The sequence below is a fragment of the Mytilus trossulus genome, chromosome 9 (genome assembly GCF_036588685.1).
Source record: "Mytilus trossulus isolate FHL-02 chromosome 9, PNRI_Mtr1.1.1.hap1, whole genome shotgun sequence".
Taxonomy (NCBI): Eukaryota; Metazoa; Mollusca; class Bivalvia; order Mytilida; family Mytilidae; genus Mytilus; species Mytilus trossulus.
The window spans coordinates 57,196,440-57,220,155 of record NC_086381.1 but is presented as its reverse complement, the minus strand read 5'-3'; the positions used below and the strand labels follow the sequence as shown (position 1 = coordinate 57,220,155).

Sequence of the window (23,716 nt, the reverse complement as noted above, 5' to 3'; positions counted from 1 at the left end):
TGTACGGTTCGCGTATGTCTTTGAAGTATGTAATTTATGTTATTGTGTTTTCACAAAAGTTTCATCCCAATTTTGGCGGTCAGTTTATATAGAAAGTGTGCACGAGATTCAATTATCGAGGTTTGGGCAGTGACCCTTGTCGTGCGATTTCATAATAAATAATAATGTTTTCTGATGTATTTTTTAGATGCTTGATTACAGTCTTTTATTGTTGTTCAGATTGAGACTCTATGATGTTTTTTATAGACTATATAAACAGCGGTATACTTGTATTGTTGTTATAAATCTCATGTGTAGAAACATTATTGTATCATCCCTTCAAAAGTCCAAAATTGTATAATATAATTTGCTGAAAAAAATGTTTAATACATTTAGAACCCTGAGTTCCTGTTAAACTGATTTTTGTAACGCGTATGCTAACATTGCACATGTGAAATTTTAAAATTGTTTATATATACCTTGAACGTCAAATACATGTGACGTATATAATTTTCTGACGTCAGACACGCGAATCAATGAATTTGTTTGTAGATAGATGTGTTTGTGTTCTGTTAAATTGATCCTTTTAAAATTGTTACACGATGATGACTGCTGTACCCATATTTTGACTATTTTATCTTTTACGTCTGTTTAGTTCATGCATCATTGTAAATATAACGGAATGTGATGAGACCGTCATCAAAGTGAGAGGTTTAGCGCTTTGAAACCAGGTTTAATCCACCATTTTCTACATTTGAAATGCCTGTACCAGGTCAGGAATATGACAGTTCTTGTCCATTCGTTTTTTATTTGTTTTGTCATTTGATATTGCCATGTGATTATGGATTTTCCAATTAGATTTTCCTCTGAGTTCAGTATTTTTGTGATTTAACTTTTTTTTATATGCTTGTTTTACTTTTATATTGATTAGACAATGTTTTATCAAAATGTACATCAATACAATGAAAAAATAATATTAAATAATACCCCAATATTAAATCATGATATCCGTTTTATCCTGATAATGTAGAAGAAATATAAGGTGAACTTCAGTGTAGTTAAAACTTTACGTAAAGAATATAGTATTTAATTACATCTTATTTTCTAGGTTAGGGGGTTTACCTTAACTTGACAGTTAACTTAACAGTTTTAACATCGCACTTTATTCATCATATCATGTATATTTTTCTAATTCTTTATGAACCTAAACCAGTTAATACCAGTCTGATATTTTTTTTTTATATAATATGCGGAAAACGGTCACAATGTATTTCCAACAATAACTATTCATAACAAGATGATAAACGGCGAGAGGATATTGTACCACGACCTTTTAAATTATTTTGGTTTTATTTATAATATTTTGACTAAATCTGCATAGGTATAATTGCATGTGATGATTAACCGATGACAAAAAGAAAGACTGTTGCATTTAAAAAAATAAATCAAATGCAACATATGTTGACAGTAGTGCATAGTACCATTAACCATCACGAGGCGTAAAACCACATAGAGGCATGCTGCAATCAACAATGTGTATACAGATGTCAATGTCATTTGCATCAACTCATGTATAAAAGCTGGACATTAGCTTATAATATTAAATATTTTTTACAGCAGCTGTTGCCTCTGCACATGTAAGTACATTTCAGTTTTTATATGCTGAGAATTTTTGAAGATAATATAGGTGTTCAGAGATAAAAAAAAGAAAAAAAGATTGCCTTATAGCACATTTAATTTGGAAACAAAAAGTAATTCTTTTTGTTTTTAATTTTTCACGAATTTTCAAATTGTAGTTGTATATCGTGTTTAGTTTTTGAATAACAAAAATTATACGAATAGATCATAATGAAAAAAGATAGTTAGTAATATGTTTAAAGAACCTTTCTGTGTTTACCTTAATTAACAATAACAAATAATCAAACAATAATGCTTCATATGTATAAATTGTGTACCTCACTTTGTCCTTAAGTCAATGGTAGATCTTTACATATACCGTATACTGTTAAGGAAGTATGGGTGTCTTTCGCCATCATGGATTGCAAAAAAAAAAAACCAACAAAAAAAACCCAGACAACCTGAAGTCCACATTTCAATCAAATGATCAAAATGTGATGAGGAATGCAGACAAATTATGGGAATTTTAGAAAAATAAACTGAATATTTTTAAACAAATTAATATTTTCACATGTGTTGATTAATTTTGCTCGATTTTGAATGTTTATAACTGACATTTCAAGGGAAAGTCACTCTAAAATTAAACATTTTCTGAAGGAATTTACATGAAATGTTGCTATTTTATATTTTATAAAAAAAAATGTGTAGTGACCCTATCTTTTCTTTTAACATTCATTAAGATTTTTCTGACAGTAATATTATCGTATTGTATTTTACAATTCAGTTTAGGATGTAATTACAAAATTAGGTGGTTTTTTTTACCCTGAATAAAAAAACGATATTTTTTCGTAACTACCTGTATCTCATTTCTATTATATTGTTAGAAAATATCACAATAAATACTACGTTATATGGTTCATCAAAATCTTATTTACCTGAGCCAAAAAGCGGACCTTAAAACCACTTAAACTTTATATCATTGGTACTATTCAACTTAAATGACTTTTATATTAGCTGACCGCACGGCAGCGGTTTACTGCGATCATTTTCTGGCAGTTATAATTTATAAAAAAAGATATATAGGCTAACAAATTAATAATACAAAATTATCAATGCAGACATCTACTTTTGAATCGTCATTTTCATTGAAAAAAGTGAAACCAATGATTCTTTCAATCAAACTATGATTATGAAACACAGATTGTATGTATCTAAGAAATTACTATTGTAGTGTAGTGTCTTGCATAGAGAAAAAGAAGGATGAAGGTTACGGTTTGTTTAGTCGCCTGTTTGTTGTTAGTGTTCATTGAAGGTAAAATATGACAAGAATATTATTTGATGACATGTTTTAAAAAGTATGTTCGATAACTGCAATACTTTTTTGTGTCTTTTTTTACATGTATCAAATAGTTATGTTATTTTGTCATTGAGATATTGCTTTATGGCAATAGATTCCTAAAATTCCAGTATACATGTTGCAATGTACATTTGGTCGTTTAAATGGACTAACGTTTGTATATGTATTGGTGCAGTGTTCATCATCGATGTTAATAAACTCATCATAGAAAGCAGGATTGAAATTTTGTATATGCGTCAAACGCGCGTTTAGTCTACAAAAGACTCATCAGTGACGCTCGAAAAAAAAACAACTAAATTAATAGGCCAAAATGAAGAACGAAGTTAAAGAGCACTGAGGACCAAACTTTCTAAAAGTTTTGCCAAATTCTCCTAAGGTAACCTATTCCCGAGTATTTAGAAAAATAAACTAAATGTAATATACATTTTTTGTAACCGATAAAAGTATTTGAATAGTGAACAAATCATAAAAGTGGGGAGTCTGTTCTCTTTCACCATTTCTTAGCTGTTTATTGTAAAATAAATACAAGTCACGGTACTGACACATGAAAATTACTTTATTTCCAGTGACCATTGCAAATAACGAAATGGTGGAGGAAAATGAAATGACCCACAAGTAAGTTTGAATTAAAATCTACGAACTGCATTTTTGTTACGTTGTAGTTTAAACATATGTTTAAGCTCAATTAATATGTTTAAACTACAACGTTTTTGTACAGATGTTTACACTCAATTAATATGTTTAAACTACAACGTTATTGTATTCAAACCTCAATTACATTATAGTGGATTGAAACACAAGATATTTTAACTTATATTAAACCCTGTCCACCCTGCATGCTGCATCAACCTGTTTTTTTTTCGAAATCTATAAGGGTGCCTTTTATGTGCAAGATATATTGCACATAAAACACTCTGTATGTATGTGCCTGTCTAAAGTCAGGTTGTCATCTATTGGTGTGTAACATATTTGTTTTCGTTCAATTTTTGTACATAAAGTAGGTCGTAAGTTTTCCCGATTGAATTGATTTCATTTGTCATTTCGCGGCTTTATATAGCTGACTGTGGTATGAACTGTGCTCATTGTTAAAGGCCGTAAGGTGACCGATAGTTGTTAATTTCTGTGTCAGTCGGTCTCTTGGGGAGAGTTGTTTCATTGGCAATCATACTACATTTTTTTTTATATTGTGATAATTCTGCTTTTACATGTTCTATTCGTTTCAATTTAATAAGAATCGATCAAAAAATGACCCAAAATAGTTTTATATGAAATATATAGCGACAAATCCCAAGTGACGAATACCAATGGCCTCAATAAAGTACGAATTTTACGGTAATGATTATGTTGTATCTAATACATATTCGTAAACTTGTCTTTTATAGCCTTGTGAAACGAGCTGCACCATGCGGGAGCAATGGAGATAACTGCCAGTATACAAAATGTTGTAGCAACTTTAACTGTGTAAAAGGGAGATGCAGGCCTCAAAGTTGTAAAAGATCATGCAAAAACAATCGTCAATGCTGTACTAATTGGGGCTGTATTTACGGATCCTGCAAGCAATGTCGAGGAAGGACATGTAAAGGAAACAATGACTGTTGTAATGGTTATAAATGCGCTTACAAGAGATGCCAAAAAAAATAATTGCGTGCCAAGTACACCATTCAGCAAGCGTTATGCGACAACACCAAATACTTCCGCTTTTAATATCATGCATGGAGAACGTTTAAAAATAAATAGCAGATCAAAACCAAAACCTATTGTTTTAAGGCATTTGGTTAAACATTTTTGTACACATGTGCACAGTTATTGACGCACCATTTTCGGGTTCCTTTTGGAGTTTCCATCAGTTTTTGTTTGTTTAGTTTTATTTGTATAATCGTTATCGACTTCCAAGTTTTGAACATCAGTAAATTACTCTCATTCCAATTTATTGCACTGTCAAAAAAAGAAAGGGCAACATACTAATCGGCTCATAAGACTACTTTAAACAACAAATTTGCTTGACTTTTATATGAATCAAAATTATACATTTGAATACTGATAAGTAGGGCTGGTGATGCATTTTCTATTCGCATATGCTCACAGTTGTCATTATAATTTCGATTAGCAAACTTTAAATAATAATGCACTGTTAGTAATGATTTCAATTATCTGATGCAATAAAAAAGATTGCTAGGGAAGGAGGAAGAAAAGTATTGTTCCTGGAAATGAAAACTTTTCGGTTAGTGATGGTTAAAACTTTCAAATTGAGATCGAAATAGAAAATAAAAAATCTATATGATGTTTATCTGAAGAAGTCCTTAGTATTAAAATAGTAATTCTTGTGTAAAATGTGATTTATGAAGACGCAAATTGTGAAAAATGAAAATACCAAACTCGGTTATTCATGGTCAAAACTTTGAAAATATGATCTTTACGGGCCGACTATATGTTAATATTCAAATGAATTCCTCTTGTAAATTGTATCGATGTCAATATTCATCAATTTGATGTTTAAAATATCTTACGAACTAACTACAACTTATGTCCATAGCACCCATATTATCATTTTCTAAGTTCAGGGAACATAAGTACTAAGTTTCTAGTTGATTGAACTTCAAATTCATCAAAAACTACCTTGACCAAATACTTTAATAAAAAACTTAAATATGTAAAGGGACATTCAGACAAACGGACAAAAGGACAGACCGAAAAACATAATTCTTCTAATATAAGTAAGAGACATAAAAAAAATTTTGATTTTAAAAATCAGTTATTTCTAGTTTGATTGAGAATAGAAGCAGAGAATATGTCAAAGAGAAAACAAGACTACTTATTATATATAATTGGTCTTTAACATAGCAAGTAAGTCTAGCACACGAAGGTGGGCTTCAACGCTGATCCCTTAATTTTGTGCACATCAGTTAAGCGAAATGGACAGCACCCTTAACTCCAAAACATACAAATGAACCACAATTATCAACAAAATAAACCCAAACATAAGACAAATAAATTAAGGGCAGAGGTTCCTGACTTGGGACAGGTACAATAATGTGGCTGGAAAAAAATCATGATGTGCGAGAATTTAACCCTACCGTAGTTTCTATAGACAAATTAGAATACATAAACACACAGTAAAATTCAGTTTTGTGTAAGTTTGAAATTTTATCTTTTGTTTCTGTTATGTATGAATGTATTAATAGTTATTTTACGTGTAGGTATACTAAATAAAACACGATTGTGTTAAAAAGTAACTGTAAATCAGTTTGGTTACTGACTTTTGTCATGCTAATTGCTGGTGGATTTTTTTTCTAGTGTCCTTGCATCATCATTGACTAGAGTCATTTCTTTTTATGTATTTTTAAATTAGCTACTTTTACAACATTTGAATTGTAGAAGTCACAGTTATACACAGTTGACAACGTTTTTATTTTAGGTTTCTAATAATATGTTGATAATCTTAATTTGCAAGCTTTGTCAATAGCCACGTTTAATTTCAGATAAAAATGCCTTTTTGATTTTGGAACATACATGTTTACTTGTTCACTGAATAAGCATCAAGTGTAGATTTGATACTGTGTAAGGCAATTTCCAGGGAAGCTTTGTCAAAACGATTTTTAGTTTACCTAGAGAGCTTGAATATAAATAGTATTTGTACTAAAGTGGCCAAATGTTGGATGTTGAAAAAGAGATGAGCACTATTGAATGCATTGATGGGATCACTCCCTGCAGGGAGTGTTAAATTATCAACAGCGCCTTATAATTGATTGATTTTTGAATTTTGGTGTTTAAACGCCGCTTTTAAGCACCGTTTTTGTAAAAGTTCGGTACGACCAGTTTTAATTGGTTGCGGTAGCCGGATTGCCCAGAGAAAACCGCTGACCTTCGTTAGGAAAACTGCCAATCCTAGCCATTAAAGAAATGCTGACCTGTATTCAACTCATTTGAACGAAACTAAAACAATATTTTAAATAAATACATCAATACACATCATGCCAAAAGAACATACATGTTAAGCTTTTAAGGTCCACTAAACTACATCAGTGATCTTTTGGTAGTATGTTTGATCACTTACCAATGAAACAATTATTATTGTAAAATCTCAACTTTAAAACATAAGAAGATTTTGTATAATCGCCAATGAGAAAAACGAGTCAAAAAAGTAAAACGAGAAAATCAAAGACCTTATTAATGTTACATTTTGTTGTAAAACAATAATTTGAAAAAAAACCCATATATGACAGACAGCAAACAATACTCACCAAGCAATAAAGGGCCATTTCCTTGTGATAATCATATTGATAGTAAACAGGGTAAACCATATTTGCAAGCACTCAGACCTCCCATAATCAGGAACAGTTTTGAAATAACAAATATCATAAGAACAAATTGTAAAACTTAGTTGGAAAGAGTCCGACTTAAAAAGATCAAAGTATATACTCAAATAACAAAATGACGCTGAGTTCTTATAATAATAGCTAGTTCAAAGCTTTTCACAGTTGGTGAATAAATACTCGGTTGGCATCGACTAAAATATAAATCAGTGCACATCCGGTAAGAAATTAAAGTGAAAAGTGGATTCAGTTTTACAGCTAAGCTTTATAAATATCGTGTGTGAGTATTGATGTCTTCTCTAATTCCATGAGTAGCTATTTGCTTTGATGAGCCTGAAATTGTCATTAAAAATATATATACTTAAAAATAAAATTTTGTAACACTTATCATTCTTATTTATTATAAACAGCAATGTTGGATTCTAAATCTTAACATGTTTTTGTCCTGAAGAGAAATGAACAAAAATTTTGTTTTCTATATAAAGTTGGGGAGAAAAAAATACATTAAAGACTTTGAATTTCAAAAATTTAGTCTTGCGAAACAATTGAACCCCTTCCTCAAACAAATAGATAACTGCCAGTGCATTTAACTCAGGGTCAGATTTCTTAAAATGTCGAGTTAGATTTGGACTAAGTCAGGAGCCTGTAATTCGTTTGTTTATGTGTTATATATTTGTTTTTCGTTCATTTCTTTTTTATATAAATAAGGCCGTTAGTTTTCTCGTTTGAATTGTTTTACATTGTCATATCGGGGCCTTTTATAGCTGACTATGCGGTATTGGCTTTGATCATTGTTGAAGGCCGTACGGTGACCTATAGTTGTTAATGTCTGTGTCCATTTGGTCTCTTGTGGACAGTTGTTTCATTGGCCATCATGCCACATCTTCTTTTTTTATATTGAATCTAAAATAATATAGGTTAGGGGGTTTGTCTTAGCTGAAAGTTAAATCATACAAGGTTTTTAAATGCTTATAGAAGCATTGATTATTTTGCAACCTTGAATAGAATTTTAGCGTCTTAAACGAATAAAGTATAGACATAATAACATTTTGCAGACAAAAATTGGTAAAAACAAGGACGTGTGCATTTGAGGGCCAAATTCGTGTGAACGGAAACTCCATCATGAGAAAAGCCATTTCATTGCAAAGCTTACAAAAAGTCTAAATATCAAACTGAGACATACATTTCAACAGGAGGATATAGAAAACAGAAATTGTGAAATTCTATCTAAGGTGTAAAGAACAGCAGAATAATGAGTTTGATATTTTTCTCGGTGAGGGGTTTACCTTAGCTGAGAATTATATCGGGGAAATTTTGGAACCCTTGTGAACTAGCATGTTGTAAACAAACAATGATATAACGAATGGAATGTAATTCTTTTAATTAATAAAATGCAATATTGCTTGTTATTCTTGTGTTGAACCATAAATCGTTGAAGGGCGTACAAGCATACAGCAGGATGTTTCCAGAACTACGTTTTCACAGATGTTAAATAGCATTTGCGTCAATTTTTTTTTTATAAAAACTCGAAAATTTACAGATATTCAGTTAGAAGACTTCATAACTAAGCTATAAAAGACAAGGGTAATTTAAAGTTGACTATGCAGTATAGGCTTTGCTCATTTTTGATGGGCGTACGGTCACCTAAAGTTGTTAATTTTTGTGTTTTTCGGTCTCTTGTTCCGAGTAGTCTGATTGGCAATCATACATATCTTCATTTTGATTTGTAGCATATAATTTTTGTATGAATTCATAAAATCGTGTAAAATATGGTACGTCACTAGCAGTTATCAATATATATACAGCAGCTGTAACAATTAATCAATGCAAAAATTCGAAACAAAATGATTTAAGAATCTTTCAACGAATGTAATGTCTGTAACTATGTTTCACTTGCACCAATGACTATCCGATTTTTTTACGATAAAATATTCAAATGAACAGTTTATAATATATTATCTGAAGTGCATCTTTGTGTTTTCCTTTCCTATAAAGTCAAATTCTAGAACAGTAAGGAAAACGACATGACATCAACAATATTCGTTATAAACTTATTCTACTGTACTGTTAGAGGATTCAACTACAGTACCAACTAAGTTATTGTCTGACTTATTTCAAACGATATAAAACGATTGATCTAAGGAGGCTCGAGGGTACAAAATTTCAGAATTATTTTACATATTTTTGTTTTTCATTATAAATTTTAGTTTTTACACTATTTTTTGTTACTTTATGATATGGTTCAATAATCAACCCAAAAAGATCAATTTGTTTTGGCTTCATGTGACTTTTTAAATGTACATGTACATATCATTGCAAAAGCTCTAAATTATCTCACTTTGGTGCAAAATGCCATATTTTGGCATTGAAATTGAAATATCTTTTTTAACTCATCGGTGACCAATATTTGTTAGATTATTTTTTAAATAAGTTGTATTTGAACTAAACTATTGAAAAATTTAAGCGATTTGTGTAATTTAGTTTTTCTTTCGCACTGCATGAAATGATGCATTTAATATAAAATTAAATGCATATATTATGCATATTAAATTTCAAATTACAAAAAATATTATGCATTTACTTCGCTGGAAAATTTCTAATTTATTATAGATTTAAACTAAATTTAATATTGCAAATAAATTCCCAAATTTCAACCTAGTTTAAAGGTATTTTTAAATCTAAATAAATTTCAAATTTAAAAAATTTAAATATAGACTAAATTTGAATAAATTTGTAATTTAAAGAATTTTTTATATAAATTAAATTTGATTAAATTTCAGATTTACAGAATTTTTAATATAAATTAAATTTCAATAAATTTCAAATTTAAAGAAGTCTTAATATAATTTAAATTTGAATAAATTTCAGATTTAAAGATCATTGAAAGTAAATTAAATTTGAATAAATTTCAAATTTTAATATGAACTAAATTTGAATAATTATGTAATTTAATTTCATGTAAATTCAAATAAATTTCTTGTTTATGACTTATTTAAATTAGAACTTCCATCAAGTTTAATGCAATTTAAAGTCAATATAATCCTGTATAACTGATGTACTTACAAAACAATAGTGTAAATGAAAAATTAAGAAAAAGAAGAATTTGTCCCTCTGCTTTTTTTTTTGGAAAAGGGATGTAGGGGATTTATTTTTTCTTTAACCCAAATATCTGGTTTAGAAATATCTAATTAAATAAATAACGAATATTAGGAAAAACAGGAAGTGTCAATGATTATAACTTTGTAGCTACTGAACAAATAAAATTGATCCTCCAACTTTTCTGATCCATATTTACAAAGTATAAGACTTAAAAGGCATGGATTGCTGATCTGTATATTTACAGTAGAATAATATTTGTGGTTTCATATGGCAATGTGCAAACGTATAATTTGTCAGTAACATTGAAGACTGTTATTCATTTGCAAAGCTCAATACCACTTTGTAAGTATGCTTTTACCTTTATGTAAAGAATGGCACTGCATCTGAATGTGTATAAGAACTTGAAGGATTAGAATCTAAGACATACAAAAAACACAAACACCAGATATAAAACTATAGGACAAGGCTATCTCTATGCATAGATGCCAACCCCCTTTTGACACAATCAGTAACAAACTATCAAATTTTCCGTATTTTTGAAAAGTTTTCAGTAATCATTCATAAACGTGCATTTACCAATACAAATTACTGACAAGTGGTTGCATAGTGATGTGCACGAAATTTGTCGTTTAACATGTTGTCTGTAGTATGTTTTCCATTCATTTATTGTTCAGATATTTTCGTTTTGTCAAGAAGTAGAGAAAGGTGGAAAGTTAACTCATAAATGCAACTTTGCCTCTTCGGAAGTCAGTTAGTTACTCAACAATAGGTTGACAACTCCCGAGAAACCGGAAGCATTACATTGGCGTTTTCTAAATACCGGACCAGGACGGAAAAGTAATGATAAAAATCCGTGTTTTAAAAAATTGAACGGCGATGATTGGAAATCCGTAACTATTCGACTTTGACCGTAATAGCGTAGTTTTTATCGCAAAATCGGAAAAACTACGCAAAAATCGTAATGGTTGGCATCTATGTCTATGTGTGATTTGGATTTTGACAATTGCAGCAATAAATAATACAGGAGATAACAAAAACTTTTGGACAAAGCATAACCATACACAACAATTTCTAGCATATTCTTATTGTCATCCTGTCTTGGGCATAGTTATTTTCATGACTTCTCATCAGGTCAGAATAATGAAAACAATTTTGAATTATCTCTCTTTGTATATACTTAAATAAAAGAAACAAATTATCTAACAAATTAATTTTATTCAGATACTGACAAAATAGTTGTTTTGATGATAAATTAAATAAAATGTCAAATGTTTGTTATACAATTTTACTATCAAACAAATAAACAAAACATTTTTTGTTTAAATACATTTTTTGTTTAAATAAGTCCAGTTCTACATCGAAGAACCTCATCAATTTCAAACTAATCAATAAAATAATGGTAAGTGACAAATCAACATGCTTACTTGTATAGATGGTTTAAGAACCATAACAATAGGTTTATAACAAATAGCAAACATAGGCACCTCAAAATTTTTAATATAGGTTTAAAAATATATTTGGTGTATTAACTGTCTCCTGATTAGTTAAAAGTATCAGTTTTATTTTCAATGTTTACATTTTATGGTGACACACCCACTCTGACGTTGTGTATTAACACGTCAACATGTGTGTACATTGTTATTGTTAATATTAGTAATATAAAAAGGTCTTTGAGCCTTATTTTTGATAGAAATTTATTTATAATGAATGGCAGTAACTTATTTTGATTTTATTGAACCATAAAATTAGTTTTCAACAATTCACATTTTACATAATCCTCTTCGCAGATGATTTAATGTGAAAATACAAAAAGTTATCTCCCTTTGACCAAGCGATTATAAATAATATGGTAAAATCATCAAAAAAATTGACAGCAAATACTAGACACTGGAATGAGCCACTCAAATTATTATTCAGCATTTAAATGTGAAAATACAATAAGTTATCTCCCTTTGACCAAGCGATTATAAATAATATGGTAAAATCATCCAAAAAATTGACAGCAAATACTAGACACTGGAATGAGCCACACTCAAATTATTATTCAGCATTTTAATGTAAAAATACAATAAGTTATCTCCCTTTGACCAAGCGATTATAAATAATATGGTAAAATCATCCAAAAAATTGACATTAAATACTAGACACTGGAATGAGCCACACTCAAATTATTATTCAGCATTTTAATGTGAAAATACAATAAGTTATCTCCCTTTGACCAAGCGATTATAAATAATATGGTAAAATCATCCAAAAAATTGACAGCAAATACTAGACACTGGAATGAGCCACACTCAAATTATTAATCAGCATTTTAATGTGAAAATACAATAAGTTATCTCCCTTTGACCAAGGGATTATAAATAATATGGTAAAATCATCAAAAAAATTGACAGGAAATACTAGACACTCGAATGAGTCACACTCAAATTATTATTCAGCATTTTATTAATTAGTAAAGTCAACAGAAAGTTGTACCATTGAATTGGCCCTTTTTTAAATTCAAAGTAATTTTCATTGACATATATCTCAATAATTTGTCATATACCCTTAAGGAAAAAAACCATGCAAATTCTGTACATTTCTTGTGACAAGGCCTCTCTGATTTACTTGGACCTCAGCTTTGTGCCTTGTGCTTTCAGCTGCCTCTAATATTTACAGTCTAGTAAATGACTTTGGTCTATCCATGTAAGATTCAGTCAAATCCGAGGTCTTGTGATCAGGCGAGTTTATTTACAGAATCACTGTTCCAACTTGACATTAAATCAATTTTCATGTCCTGTCTTAAATTGTCCTCTTCAGACACTAGCAGTTTCTTGGCTTAAAGGACCTTAGTTCTATTTTGTAGATTCTGCAATAAAGTATTTAAAAAATGTTTAATTTTATTAAATTGACTATGACAAAAGAAATAATTTTCTGCATGCAATTATTCTATCTTAATGCAGTTGTAATCAAATCATAAACATTTGCATTTAAAAAATATTCTAATGAGTGACCCAAAAATATCTTGTAGCATAACTCTATTAAAAGAATAGCTAGAAGTCATGATAAATTTTGTATTTTCTATGGACCATGAAATTGGGGTCAAAACCATTAATCTATCATTAGAAAGATTATAATATAGTTGATTGGTCATTAACTTCATCAACAACTATCCTGACCAGAACAGATATAAATATGAACAAAAAAAAGCATGAATCATTAAACATAAAACCCTTCTACTATTGTTGGCTGACATTACATTTTATTACAACTATTTAACCACATTGTGATTTATTCATCAACATTAAAACATTTATTGATTTGTATCTGACAGTTAAATTTAAAAACTCCTACTTTCATTGTTTGCTCTTATTGTGTAGAATATATACAACTTTTATCATTTGATGTGTGATCCCCTCTGGGGTTCAGGCTCATATTTTGGTGAGTGTTTGATGTGTCTTTGGGCCACTATGGAGGTCTAAAATTATGTAACACTCCCTTTTCCCCTAGGGAGATTGTTATTTGAATAACTCTTTGTTGTCTTTATTAATTTCAATATAAATCACAATATTAGGTACAGCAATTGTGTTTTCTTTTGACATATGAGAAGTATTTGTAAATAGTACAATCAGCTGTATACAATATAACCAACAACAAAAAATCTGAAATTGGATTACTGCCCTTTTAACTTAACCTTATATGTATTTATAATTTGATCTATAAAGTAATATTTAATCAATAGAAATGTGAAAAATTTCAAACAAGATTTAAGTCAGTCATTGTTTGATTTGGCTTATTGTACTAAATACACAATTAATTTTATTTTTTGTGGGTTTTTTTCCTGCAATTTTTTTTGTGACACTTAATTGTAAAAAGAGTATAATTTAATCCCCCATGACTCTATTCATGCTATTTGTTAGATGTCTCTACTCTCATTGACAACCACACTTCATCACCTTATAAATTTATTTTTGCAGGCCTCTACTAACAGTATTTTCCATAAAATATATAAACAATAAAAAGCTAGTACAATCATGACAATGAGTACTATTAATTTATCCCAAGACTTGGTCTTGTCATGTGAAATTGATGTAATCACTAAATAGCTTACTTCAAAATAGAACCAGCTGCTGTTTTACATGCCAAGACTAGATTTTATATGCCTATAAGCATCATGAACAGCTACTTACTGCAAAATAAAACATAAAAAATTCCCTAACTAAATGTGCATTGCCAGGAGATAATTAGTTGAATTTAAAAAATTTCAAGCAAGTCTAGTATATATCATAAACATTGCATATTATATTTGTTAAACTAAGTGTCAATATTATAAGACAACTCTCCATCCAAATAACAATTTATAAAATTAAACAACTATAGGTCCATGTACGGCCTTCAACATGGAGCCTTGGCTTACACCGAACAAAAGGCTATAATGGGCCCCAAAAAATAATTACAATGTTTGGCTTTTTGAAACATTATGATTACATGTATATGTATATATTCCGACAGACATTTCAACATACATGTACATATAAGGTACATTTATAGATTTGAACAATACTGAACAAGTATATAAGCTGATAACACTAAAAAGGCATACAAAAGTAACATGTAACTCTATCTTTTATCAAAGACAATTGCAGTGTGCACGTCTCTATTTGAATGACATGACATGACAATGTACATTTATATCTTTTGAAAGATTTTTAAAAATCATAAATTCAGAAAATGTAGACAATATATACAGTGTATATACAATATAATACCTTTACATGTAAAGGATCATGGATGGCTGTTGTATTCCCTTACCTTTGAGCATCTGTTTCTGCTTGCAAATCGATTCTCTGTAACAATTGATGCAATTCTTCAATTTTTTCACCTTAATCGTTCGATCATCAAGATTTCTGTTGGGGAATCCATCATCTTCTGTATTAGCTAAGTAAAATTAAAACTCTTTGAGAGAATGTAAATATTCATCATGATGTTCATACAATTATGATAGTTAGTTTAAATTCTGTTATGACCTTAAGCTTATGCATTTAAAACTTGAGTCATTGAACTGTAGTAATATGTATATAAACAGCATGTACATGTACAGGTTTGCCATGTTTGCAAAAATTTACTCAATAGTCATAATATAAATGAAGGAAGTATGGTGACCAACATGTATGTATCATTTGTATGGCTAGTACTTGCATCGACATCAGTTGGTCATTGGTGGATAGCTTTTATTTTGGAAACATACCACATTGTTTACTTTAATCTTATTAATCTTCATATTCAATATGAACATGATGAACAATGCACATATCTTAAGTTTTCTCGTTTGAATTGTTTTACATATGTCTTATCGGTCGTCCCACTGTCTATATCACTCTGTTCAGCTCTTAATATTCTTCCGTATCATGTCTTTGTGACGTCAAATACATTGACCCGGCCTTATTAACTTTGACCCTGACATATCAGCGACGTCATAATGTTTGAACCGACGTTAATAACTTTGACCCGAACTTATCAAGTCATCTTGTGTGTGCTGGTGAAACAAAGAAGACACTTCTGAAACACGCAAATATAGCCTGATAAATTGATTATCAGATTATCTGCATATTGATATTGGAAAATATCAGCTGCTTGACATCATATGAATGCTTTTTGATCTCCTTCGCTATGCTCACTCGTCAAAAAGCTTCATATGATGTCTTGCAGCTGATATTTTACGATATCAACATGCAGATACATTTGTAATCTGATAATCGGTACTTATCGAGGCCTGTTATAGCTGACAATGCGGTATGGGCTTTTGCTCATTGTTGACGGCTGTATGGTGACTATAGCTGTTAATGTCTGAGTCATTTTTAGCTGTGGAACTGTAGCTCATAGGTCCTTATGTTATTTTTTGACTATTTGCGGACCTTCTATGCTCATACATGTAGGTCCTTATGTTATTTTTTGACTATTTGCGGACCATCTATGCTCATAAGTCCTTATGTTATGGTCTGCAAATAGTCAAAAATAACATAAGGACCTATGAGCTACGGTTCCGCAGCTAAGTCATTTTGGTCTCTTGTGGACATGTCTCATTGGCCATTTTGGTCTCTTGTGGACAGTTGTCCCTTTGGCCCAATGAGACAACTATCCACAAGAGACTCTAAAAATGACACAGACATTAACAACTATAGGTCACTGTACAAACCTTCAACAATGAGCAAAGTCCATAATGCCTATAATAATGGCAATCATACCACATCTTCTTTTTTATATATCACTAAGCATTTGAATTTATACCAATGTCAAGGGTTCAACTTGTATTGTCACCTGGTAAGTTAGGTACATGTACCTATAGAACAGGTCAATTATCCAATAATCATTAAAAACTTCAGCGCAGTTTGTAATTATTCACAATAAAAAATAATTGGGTTTGCACGACCTGACCCGGATTCCTCCTTTTTAAAGGTTTTGGGAATAACATATATGGGGCATGCATATCAGAATAATCATAAAAAGTAAATTGATTGTGTAAGGTTATGTATTGTATAATTATCTGTAAGTAATACGGTCACCAAATCGAAAATCATGCTGTTCTTCTTCTTTTCGAATTTGAAAATCCCGCAACATGACGAGTTAAAGATTGCTATATAGAAAACACTCGAGGCAACCGAAAGGTGCACGGTCGCACTAAATACCAGTAATATATTATTAAGCCAAATAAAATAATGTATCCTAGTTGATAGATTGAGATAATACACGCTGTTATAATTGTTTAAAGGATGTGAATTACAGAATAAATGACAGACACATGATCTTCAGAAATTAACTAGTAGTCTAGTACAGATAATAAAGTATTTTCCTGGTCTACTTTTTGGTCTTAACTTACACTGTTATTATATTATAACAACATTACAAAAAACCGCGGGACATGACCAGATAATAAATATAATTTTTCATACATAAATCAAGTTGATCGAATTACCTGGACTCATAATATTCACACATTTGTACAATCTCCGGCGCAGAGCTCACATATCCGTTCCGTTCAATACTTTGTAACACTACACTCAATATGACCTCTGCCATACCTTTTTTTGCGTACTTTTTTTGTTCCCAATCTCTAATCAAAATCTACATTACTGTTTATTTAATTAAGATACTTTTATGGAAAAAAACATAAAAATTCTCATTTTTGCGAAGATAAGTATATCGAACGGAAAATTTTGCTATGTTTATTAACGTAATACTAAAAGTTGCATTTTCGTTAGAGATTACATTTCCTTCGTAAACACAGCCGGTTGTGAAGGGACTATTTTGTCACCGTATTTACCATTTTTTACTATTTTACATTAATTTTATATTAATTTCTACCTATAATTGCAATTACTATTATGTTCTGTAATGCCTGTTATAGTACAGATTCCCGGAGACATCATTTTAAATATTTACCCTGCCACGTTGTTTTTTTGTCGGCGAAAAACAACATGGTGCTTGTTTTGTTTTGTCATAGTGAAGTTTGATGTAACCCCATGCTTTCTGACATGAGCCTAGTCCAAATAATTATGACGTCTGGCAAGGCTATTTTAATTTTTTTATTTGGACTAACATGAGCCCACCCTGAAAAAGACGGAGCAAAGACAAAAATGTATTATGCAGAAAAATGTAAATCAGTATCAGCCATTTGATAAGCAGAATAATTATTGGCAGGGCTTATTTTACCAACTTAGCATCTGAGTTATCAAAGACAAAGGGTCATCAAATAATGTGGGGGTTGGGGTATTGTATACAAAACCACAATACTTATAACAACAACAATTGTTCACCTGTAAAAACCAACCTGCTAGCCATTTATAATAGGTCTTAAACAAAAAATACCCCACATCCATAAGTGGACTTCATCAGCTGGCCTCTACATAGTCCAAATAATTATGAGGTCTACAAAGGCTATTATATTTTTTTCTTTGACGCCTTACTTCGACATAAGGCGTCAAAGAAAAAAAATATAATAGCCTTTCAAGACGTCATAAATATTTGAACTAGCCTCTACATTTCTATTGATACATTTGTAACTCAAGATATATGTCACATGTACAAAAAAAATGTATGTAGGTTGTAACTTACTTTAAAAGTTTAGAATTTTATTCTTTGATATAACTTCTCCACATTCACACCTTCACAATTAAGTCCTTATAACTATGATGTCATGCAAGTATATTTTTATTTTTTTTTCTGTCAGGATGAAGATGTTTTTTTATAATTATTGTACATTCAATACCCATAGATTTATTTTTTCATCAGCTAGTGGGCCCCCACTTATAAAAATTTCTGAATCTGCCACTGATTATCAAATTTGTACTTAAATTCACACCAGTTCCATGTTTAACAGTTTGTCCATTTCAACAGGGGATGCAAGTACAACCGACAAAACAGAGTAATTTAAGTAAAAGTACTTGCATATCATTCTGTTTTCTAGCAAGGACTAGAGGGTGAAGTGTTTAGAAAGCTACAATTTAAATATGATAGTAAACATTTTTAAATGATAGTAGGTCATGATGCATAACTAATCAATACTTATATCTTTCTTAGATTCACCATAGTTTTATTTAAAGTCAATCTTTTTCTGCAATCTAATTAAAATTAAATCCTTTAATTGCTCCTGTTCTGATATGTTGCGCATCAAGCCTTGATGCGTGACATATCAGAACAGGAGCAATTAAAGGATTTAATTTTAATTAGATTGTCTTTTTCTGTACACAATGTGTTTCCTTACAGTTTTGCAAACAAATGCACACAAAGAAAGGATAGATAGGGTCATACAAACAGCTGGTGAAAGTTTTGCCTATTTATTTGAATCTGGGTTTTTTTATTATTCATTTTAAAGATAGAAATCATAGTTAATATGTATAAAAAAGAATATGTGGTATGATTGCCAATGAGACAAATATCCACAAAAGACAAAAATTAAACAGACATTTACAACTATAGGTCACATTATGGCCTTCAACAATGAGATGTAGTTTAAGTCTATGTGACATTATCAGACACAAAAAAATATTCCCTGAATTTTTTACAAAGGCCAAGTGATACCATGATGGATTGCTTGACTGTAAGCTGTCAATAAAATGAACGCACTGAAATTATTGACACTTTAAGTTCTAGACAATCAAACAAATAATATTTGAATAAGTACAAATGTATACTTTATACTCAACATGAAAAATGATATATATTATATAAACTCTTGTTGAATGTTTATGACTTAAACAGAAATGTGGTTATAATTCTCATTAGAGCTAATTTCCTAATGCTTGTAAAATAAGACTTTGGTAGACTTGCCTGCTATGTAGCTCAAGCATTGTGATTAAGATTGACATCTGCAAACAATATAGATAGGAATAGTTATTTAAACTTGTATATTATATTTCAATTTAATTGAATGTTATCCCAATAACAATTGTACAATATACAAACAAAACAAGCAAACTAACCAAATTCTTACTCTACATACATTAGGAAATTATCTCTAACTACTGCTTCTATAATTTCCTTTCATTTTAGCAGTTATGACAATGTTATGCCAAAAGATGACTTAAAGGGGCATCTGGAGTAAAAAGACAGACTACTGAGTATAACATGAAATTAATTATATCAATCAAATTATAAAATATTTGACAATTTTATTTTCAATTAAAGTTTAACACAAATGTTTAAGACTGATTAACTTCTCTTATGTAGTGCATTACATAATGTCAAAGTTTTCTTCACAAAATTCATAATGCTACAAAGTACTGAAGTTTTAAATAGTTTGTAAATGTTGTGCTATTCATATACATCTGCTGTGTAATTACTCTATTTACATGCAAACACAGGATCATACAAATCATACATAGTAAACATTGTAAAAAGATGTTCATACATGTACAGTGTTACTGTATGTAGAAATTGAGTCAATATCTAGCTATACATATGCCATACATTTTCTATAGGAGTAATTAAACACTTTTAAAAATACTGGCTTTACTTTTAAGTTACCATTCATCTAAATTGCAGTTCTTCAAATGACCATGAGTACAGTTGTTAATTGTTAATAGAAGAAGAGGAAGAAGTGGATGGACAGGACTAAAACAATTATGCATATGTTGAATGTAACAATTGGATTTTTTTTTAATTATGCCAATTTATTAAGATTAGACCTGATTTGTATATACATGATGAAGATAAATACACCATAAAAATATTTAATTTTGTTTTATTCTTTTGCAGGAAACCAAGTATGAAATTGAGAGGGTTTCAGTATTTCTAGCATATTATAGTATTCATTTATACTTGGGATTGGTATACAACTATACAAACAACTGATCAAGCACAAGTCACCATTTGTTACTTTGTAACTCACTAATTGCTTTATCTTTTTTATTTTTGCTTCAATTTACTCATTTGGCCCTATGTTGCTTCTAGTCTCTTTTTTTTTTTGCTTAAAGATAAAATGTATGCTCTATAATAACAAAGTTCATTATATATAAGTCTGTAAATAAGGGAAATACACTTGTTGTATGTTGGTTCGAATCCAACTGCAGACGAACAAATGTGAGCTTTGTAACTCACTAATTGCTTTATCTTTTGTTTTTGCTTCAATTTACATATTTGGGCCTATGTTGCTTCTAGCCTTTTTTTTGCTTGAAGATAAAATGCATGCTCTATAATAACAAAGTTCATTATATATAAGTCTGTAAATAAGGGAAATACACTTGTATGTTGGTTCGAATCCAACTGCAGACGAACAAATGTGAGCTTTGTAACTCACTAATTGCTTTATCTTTTGTTTTTGCTTCAATTTACATATTTGGGCCTATGTTGCTTCTAGCCTTTTTTTTGCTTGAAGATAAAATGTATGCTCTATAATAACAAAGTTCATTATATATAAGTAAGGGAAATACACTTGTTGTATGTTGGTTCGAATCAAACTGCAGACGAACAAATGTAAGCTAGTTAAGCTTATGAAAGCATTTTTTTTTATCATTTTACAAAATAGCAATGATTTTTAGGATAATAGTTTCTTTACTAATGATTGGAAAAATAACTTGTATATTTTCCTATAGAATTTTGTTTTTTTATTTCAAATAAATAAAGGAACACAATTCATTTAATTGGCATTTATGAAAAAAAAATTAGAAAATAAAATATAATACATGTATATTCATGATATTGATATTAAAGAATGCTTTCACATTTTGCTTTTCACCTCTTATAGTGTTGAAATCAATATGATTTTCTACATATTGGTGTTGGTGTTAAGTTGGTGTTTAAACTACCAGATAATATACCAAAATGGACACATTTTTATCCTGTAAAAGTTACTCTCCATCTGGATGAGATAGTAACACTTATTTGTAGATTTTTATACAAAATGCATATGATAGAAAAACAAAATCATGTACCATCTGTTTAGCATAAATTAAAATGCACAGACACTGCAAAGTCTTATAAACTTGCAGTTTGGTTAACACATTTTATAAAAAGGCTGTAACTTATTTGTTTTCAGTAAACAATTACTGTAGTGGTAGCCATAATTTGCCACCTTTTACAATTATGAGTAGACTAATATTGCCATCTTATAGTCAACAGGGAAGACATTTAACTGCAGAAACTGAAATTGAAATACAAAATGGTTCATATTTATTGGTTCTTAACCTGATTTTGAAGACTGTTCCTAAACTTTTAAGTTCTTGTTACTCCTCAGGTTCATACATGTAGTTCATATGCATACCATAGACAGGAAGCTTGAGATTGATTTTGGTCCCTATGGTTTAGGAATTGGGGGCCAAAAAGGGGCTTAAGTAATCATTTTTATTTGTTTTTGCACAATAACTTTAGTACAAGTGAATACAAATTTATAAAATTTAAACATAAGCTTCATGACCTTAAAAGAAAGGTTGAGATTGATTATAGAGGTTTTGGTCCAAACGGTTTTTGAAAAAGGGTCCAGAAAGGGGCTCAAATACATCTTTTAAGCAGTTGATTTTGGTTTCGGCTCAATCACTTTAGAATAAGTAAATAGAAATCTATGAAATTTAAAGGCAAGGTTTATGACCACAAAAGGAAGGTTGGGATTGATTGGGGGGGTTTGGGTCTCAAAGATTAGGAATTATATAGGGGCAAAAAAGGGGCATAAATAAGCAATTTTGTTGGTTTTCACTCAATAACTTAAGTATAAGTAAATAGACATCTATAAATTTTAAACACAAGGTTCATGACCTCAAAAGTTAGGTTGCGATTTATTTTTGGGGGTTTTGGTCCCAACAGTTTATGAATAAGGGACCAAAAGGGTCCAAAATTAAACTGATCTAAAATTGAAATATATTTGCTTAATTTGATATGCTGGATCTAACTGTGTAATTAGATTTTTTTTTTTATTTTGGTCCTGTTTTCAAACTGGTCTACATTAAGGTCCAAAAGGTCCAAAATTAAACTTAGTTCAAGTTTATCAAAAAATAATTTCTTTGGGTTCTTTGATATGCCAAACCTAAACATGTACTTAGATTTTCGATTATGGGCCCAGTTTTCAAACTCGTCTAATTAAATCGAGGTAAAAAAAAAAAAAAAAAATTGAATATATGGATATACATTGAAGACTAAAAGGTTCAAAATGGAACTTTATTAGATTTCTTCAAAAACTGAATTCTTGGAGTTATTTCATATGCTGAATCTAACAATGTATTTTGATTTTGGATGTTGGACAATAATAGGTAAATTTCCAATTCAATTTAAGACCACATTCATTCCTTGTCAGAAACCTGTTTTGTGTCAACTATTTATTCACAATCCAAATTCAGAGCTATATCAAGCTTGAATGTTGTGTCAATACTTGCCCAACTGTTCAGGATTGGACATCTGGGGTCTTATACAGCTGTTCCCTGCAGAGCATATGGTAAAAGTTATACTTATTTTATTATTTTAGCTCCTTAGTCTAGATTGTACAAATTTCTAAATGTTTAGGATTAAGATGACTTTTAAATTTGCAGCAATATTAATTTGAGTCAAATAAGGGTCTTTTATGCCCCTACTCCTTTAAGATATTGAATAAAGTGTTGACATTGAAACGGCTGGATTGACAAACAATGGCATACCATGTATATCCCTTATCTTAATAAAAACCAGAAATTAAAAAGATATTTTTTTTTTATCATATTTTCAGATCACAATTATGTTAACCTGATCATAGAAACATGAGGAGCATTACAAACCTGCATAGATTATACACACAAATGGAATAGACTCTCACTTTAAAAGAACTTACAAACAAGACTTAAGAACTCATAAAAAATGATTCATGTTTCAATGAGTGAATTGGAGTGATTCTAATTGCACATCCAAATTT

The 23,716-nt window shown here is 30.1% G+C and overlaps 1 protein-coding gene and 1 long non-coding RNA gene across 2 annotated transcripts; one reads left to right on the top strand and one right to left on the bottom strand.

Moving 5' to 3' along the window:
• The first annotated feature begins 1,458 nt into the window (after positions 1–1,458).
• Positions 1,459–4,689, top strand: LOC134684038 (keratin-associated protein 4-4-like). The gene is made up of 4 exons (XM_063543331.1): positions 1,459–1,616; positions 2,833–2,908; positions 3,520–3,568; positions 4,336–4,689. The coding sequence occupies exons 2-4, from the start codon at positions 2,857–2,859 to the stop codon at positions 4,592–4,594; spliced, it is 360 nt and encodes a 119-aa protein (XP_063399401.1). The 5' UTR covers positions 1,459–1,616; positions 2,833–2,856; the 3' UTR covers positions 4,595–4,689.
• A 6,913-nt stretch (positions 4,690–11,602) lies between these two features.
• On the bottom strand, positions 11,603–17,159 carry LOC134683154 (uncharacterized). Its single transcript, XR_010100964.1, has 3 exons — positions 15,160–17,159; positions 14,459–14,536; positions 11,603–13,216 (listed from the first exon to the last, which is right to left on the bottom strand). It is a non-coding gene; the product is annotated as an uncharacterized LOC134683154 (long non-coding RNA).
• Positions 17,160–23,716: the final 6,557 nt, after the last annotated feature.

Bases quoted from the DNA above. Each gene is read 5' to 3' on its own strand.
- LOC134684038 (XM_063543331.1), top strand. From the start codon at position 2,857: ATGAAGGTTACGGTTTGTTTAGTCGCCTGTTTGTTGTTAGTGTTCATT. The intron at 2,909-3,519 runs GTAAAATATGAC...CTTTATTTCCAG, and splicing joins GTTGTTAGTGTTCATTGAAG to TGACCATTGCAAATAACGAA. The intron at 3,569-4,335 runs GTAAGTTTGAAT...TGTCTTTTATAG, and splicing joins GAAAATGAAATGACCCACAA to CCTTGTGAAACGAGCTGCAC.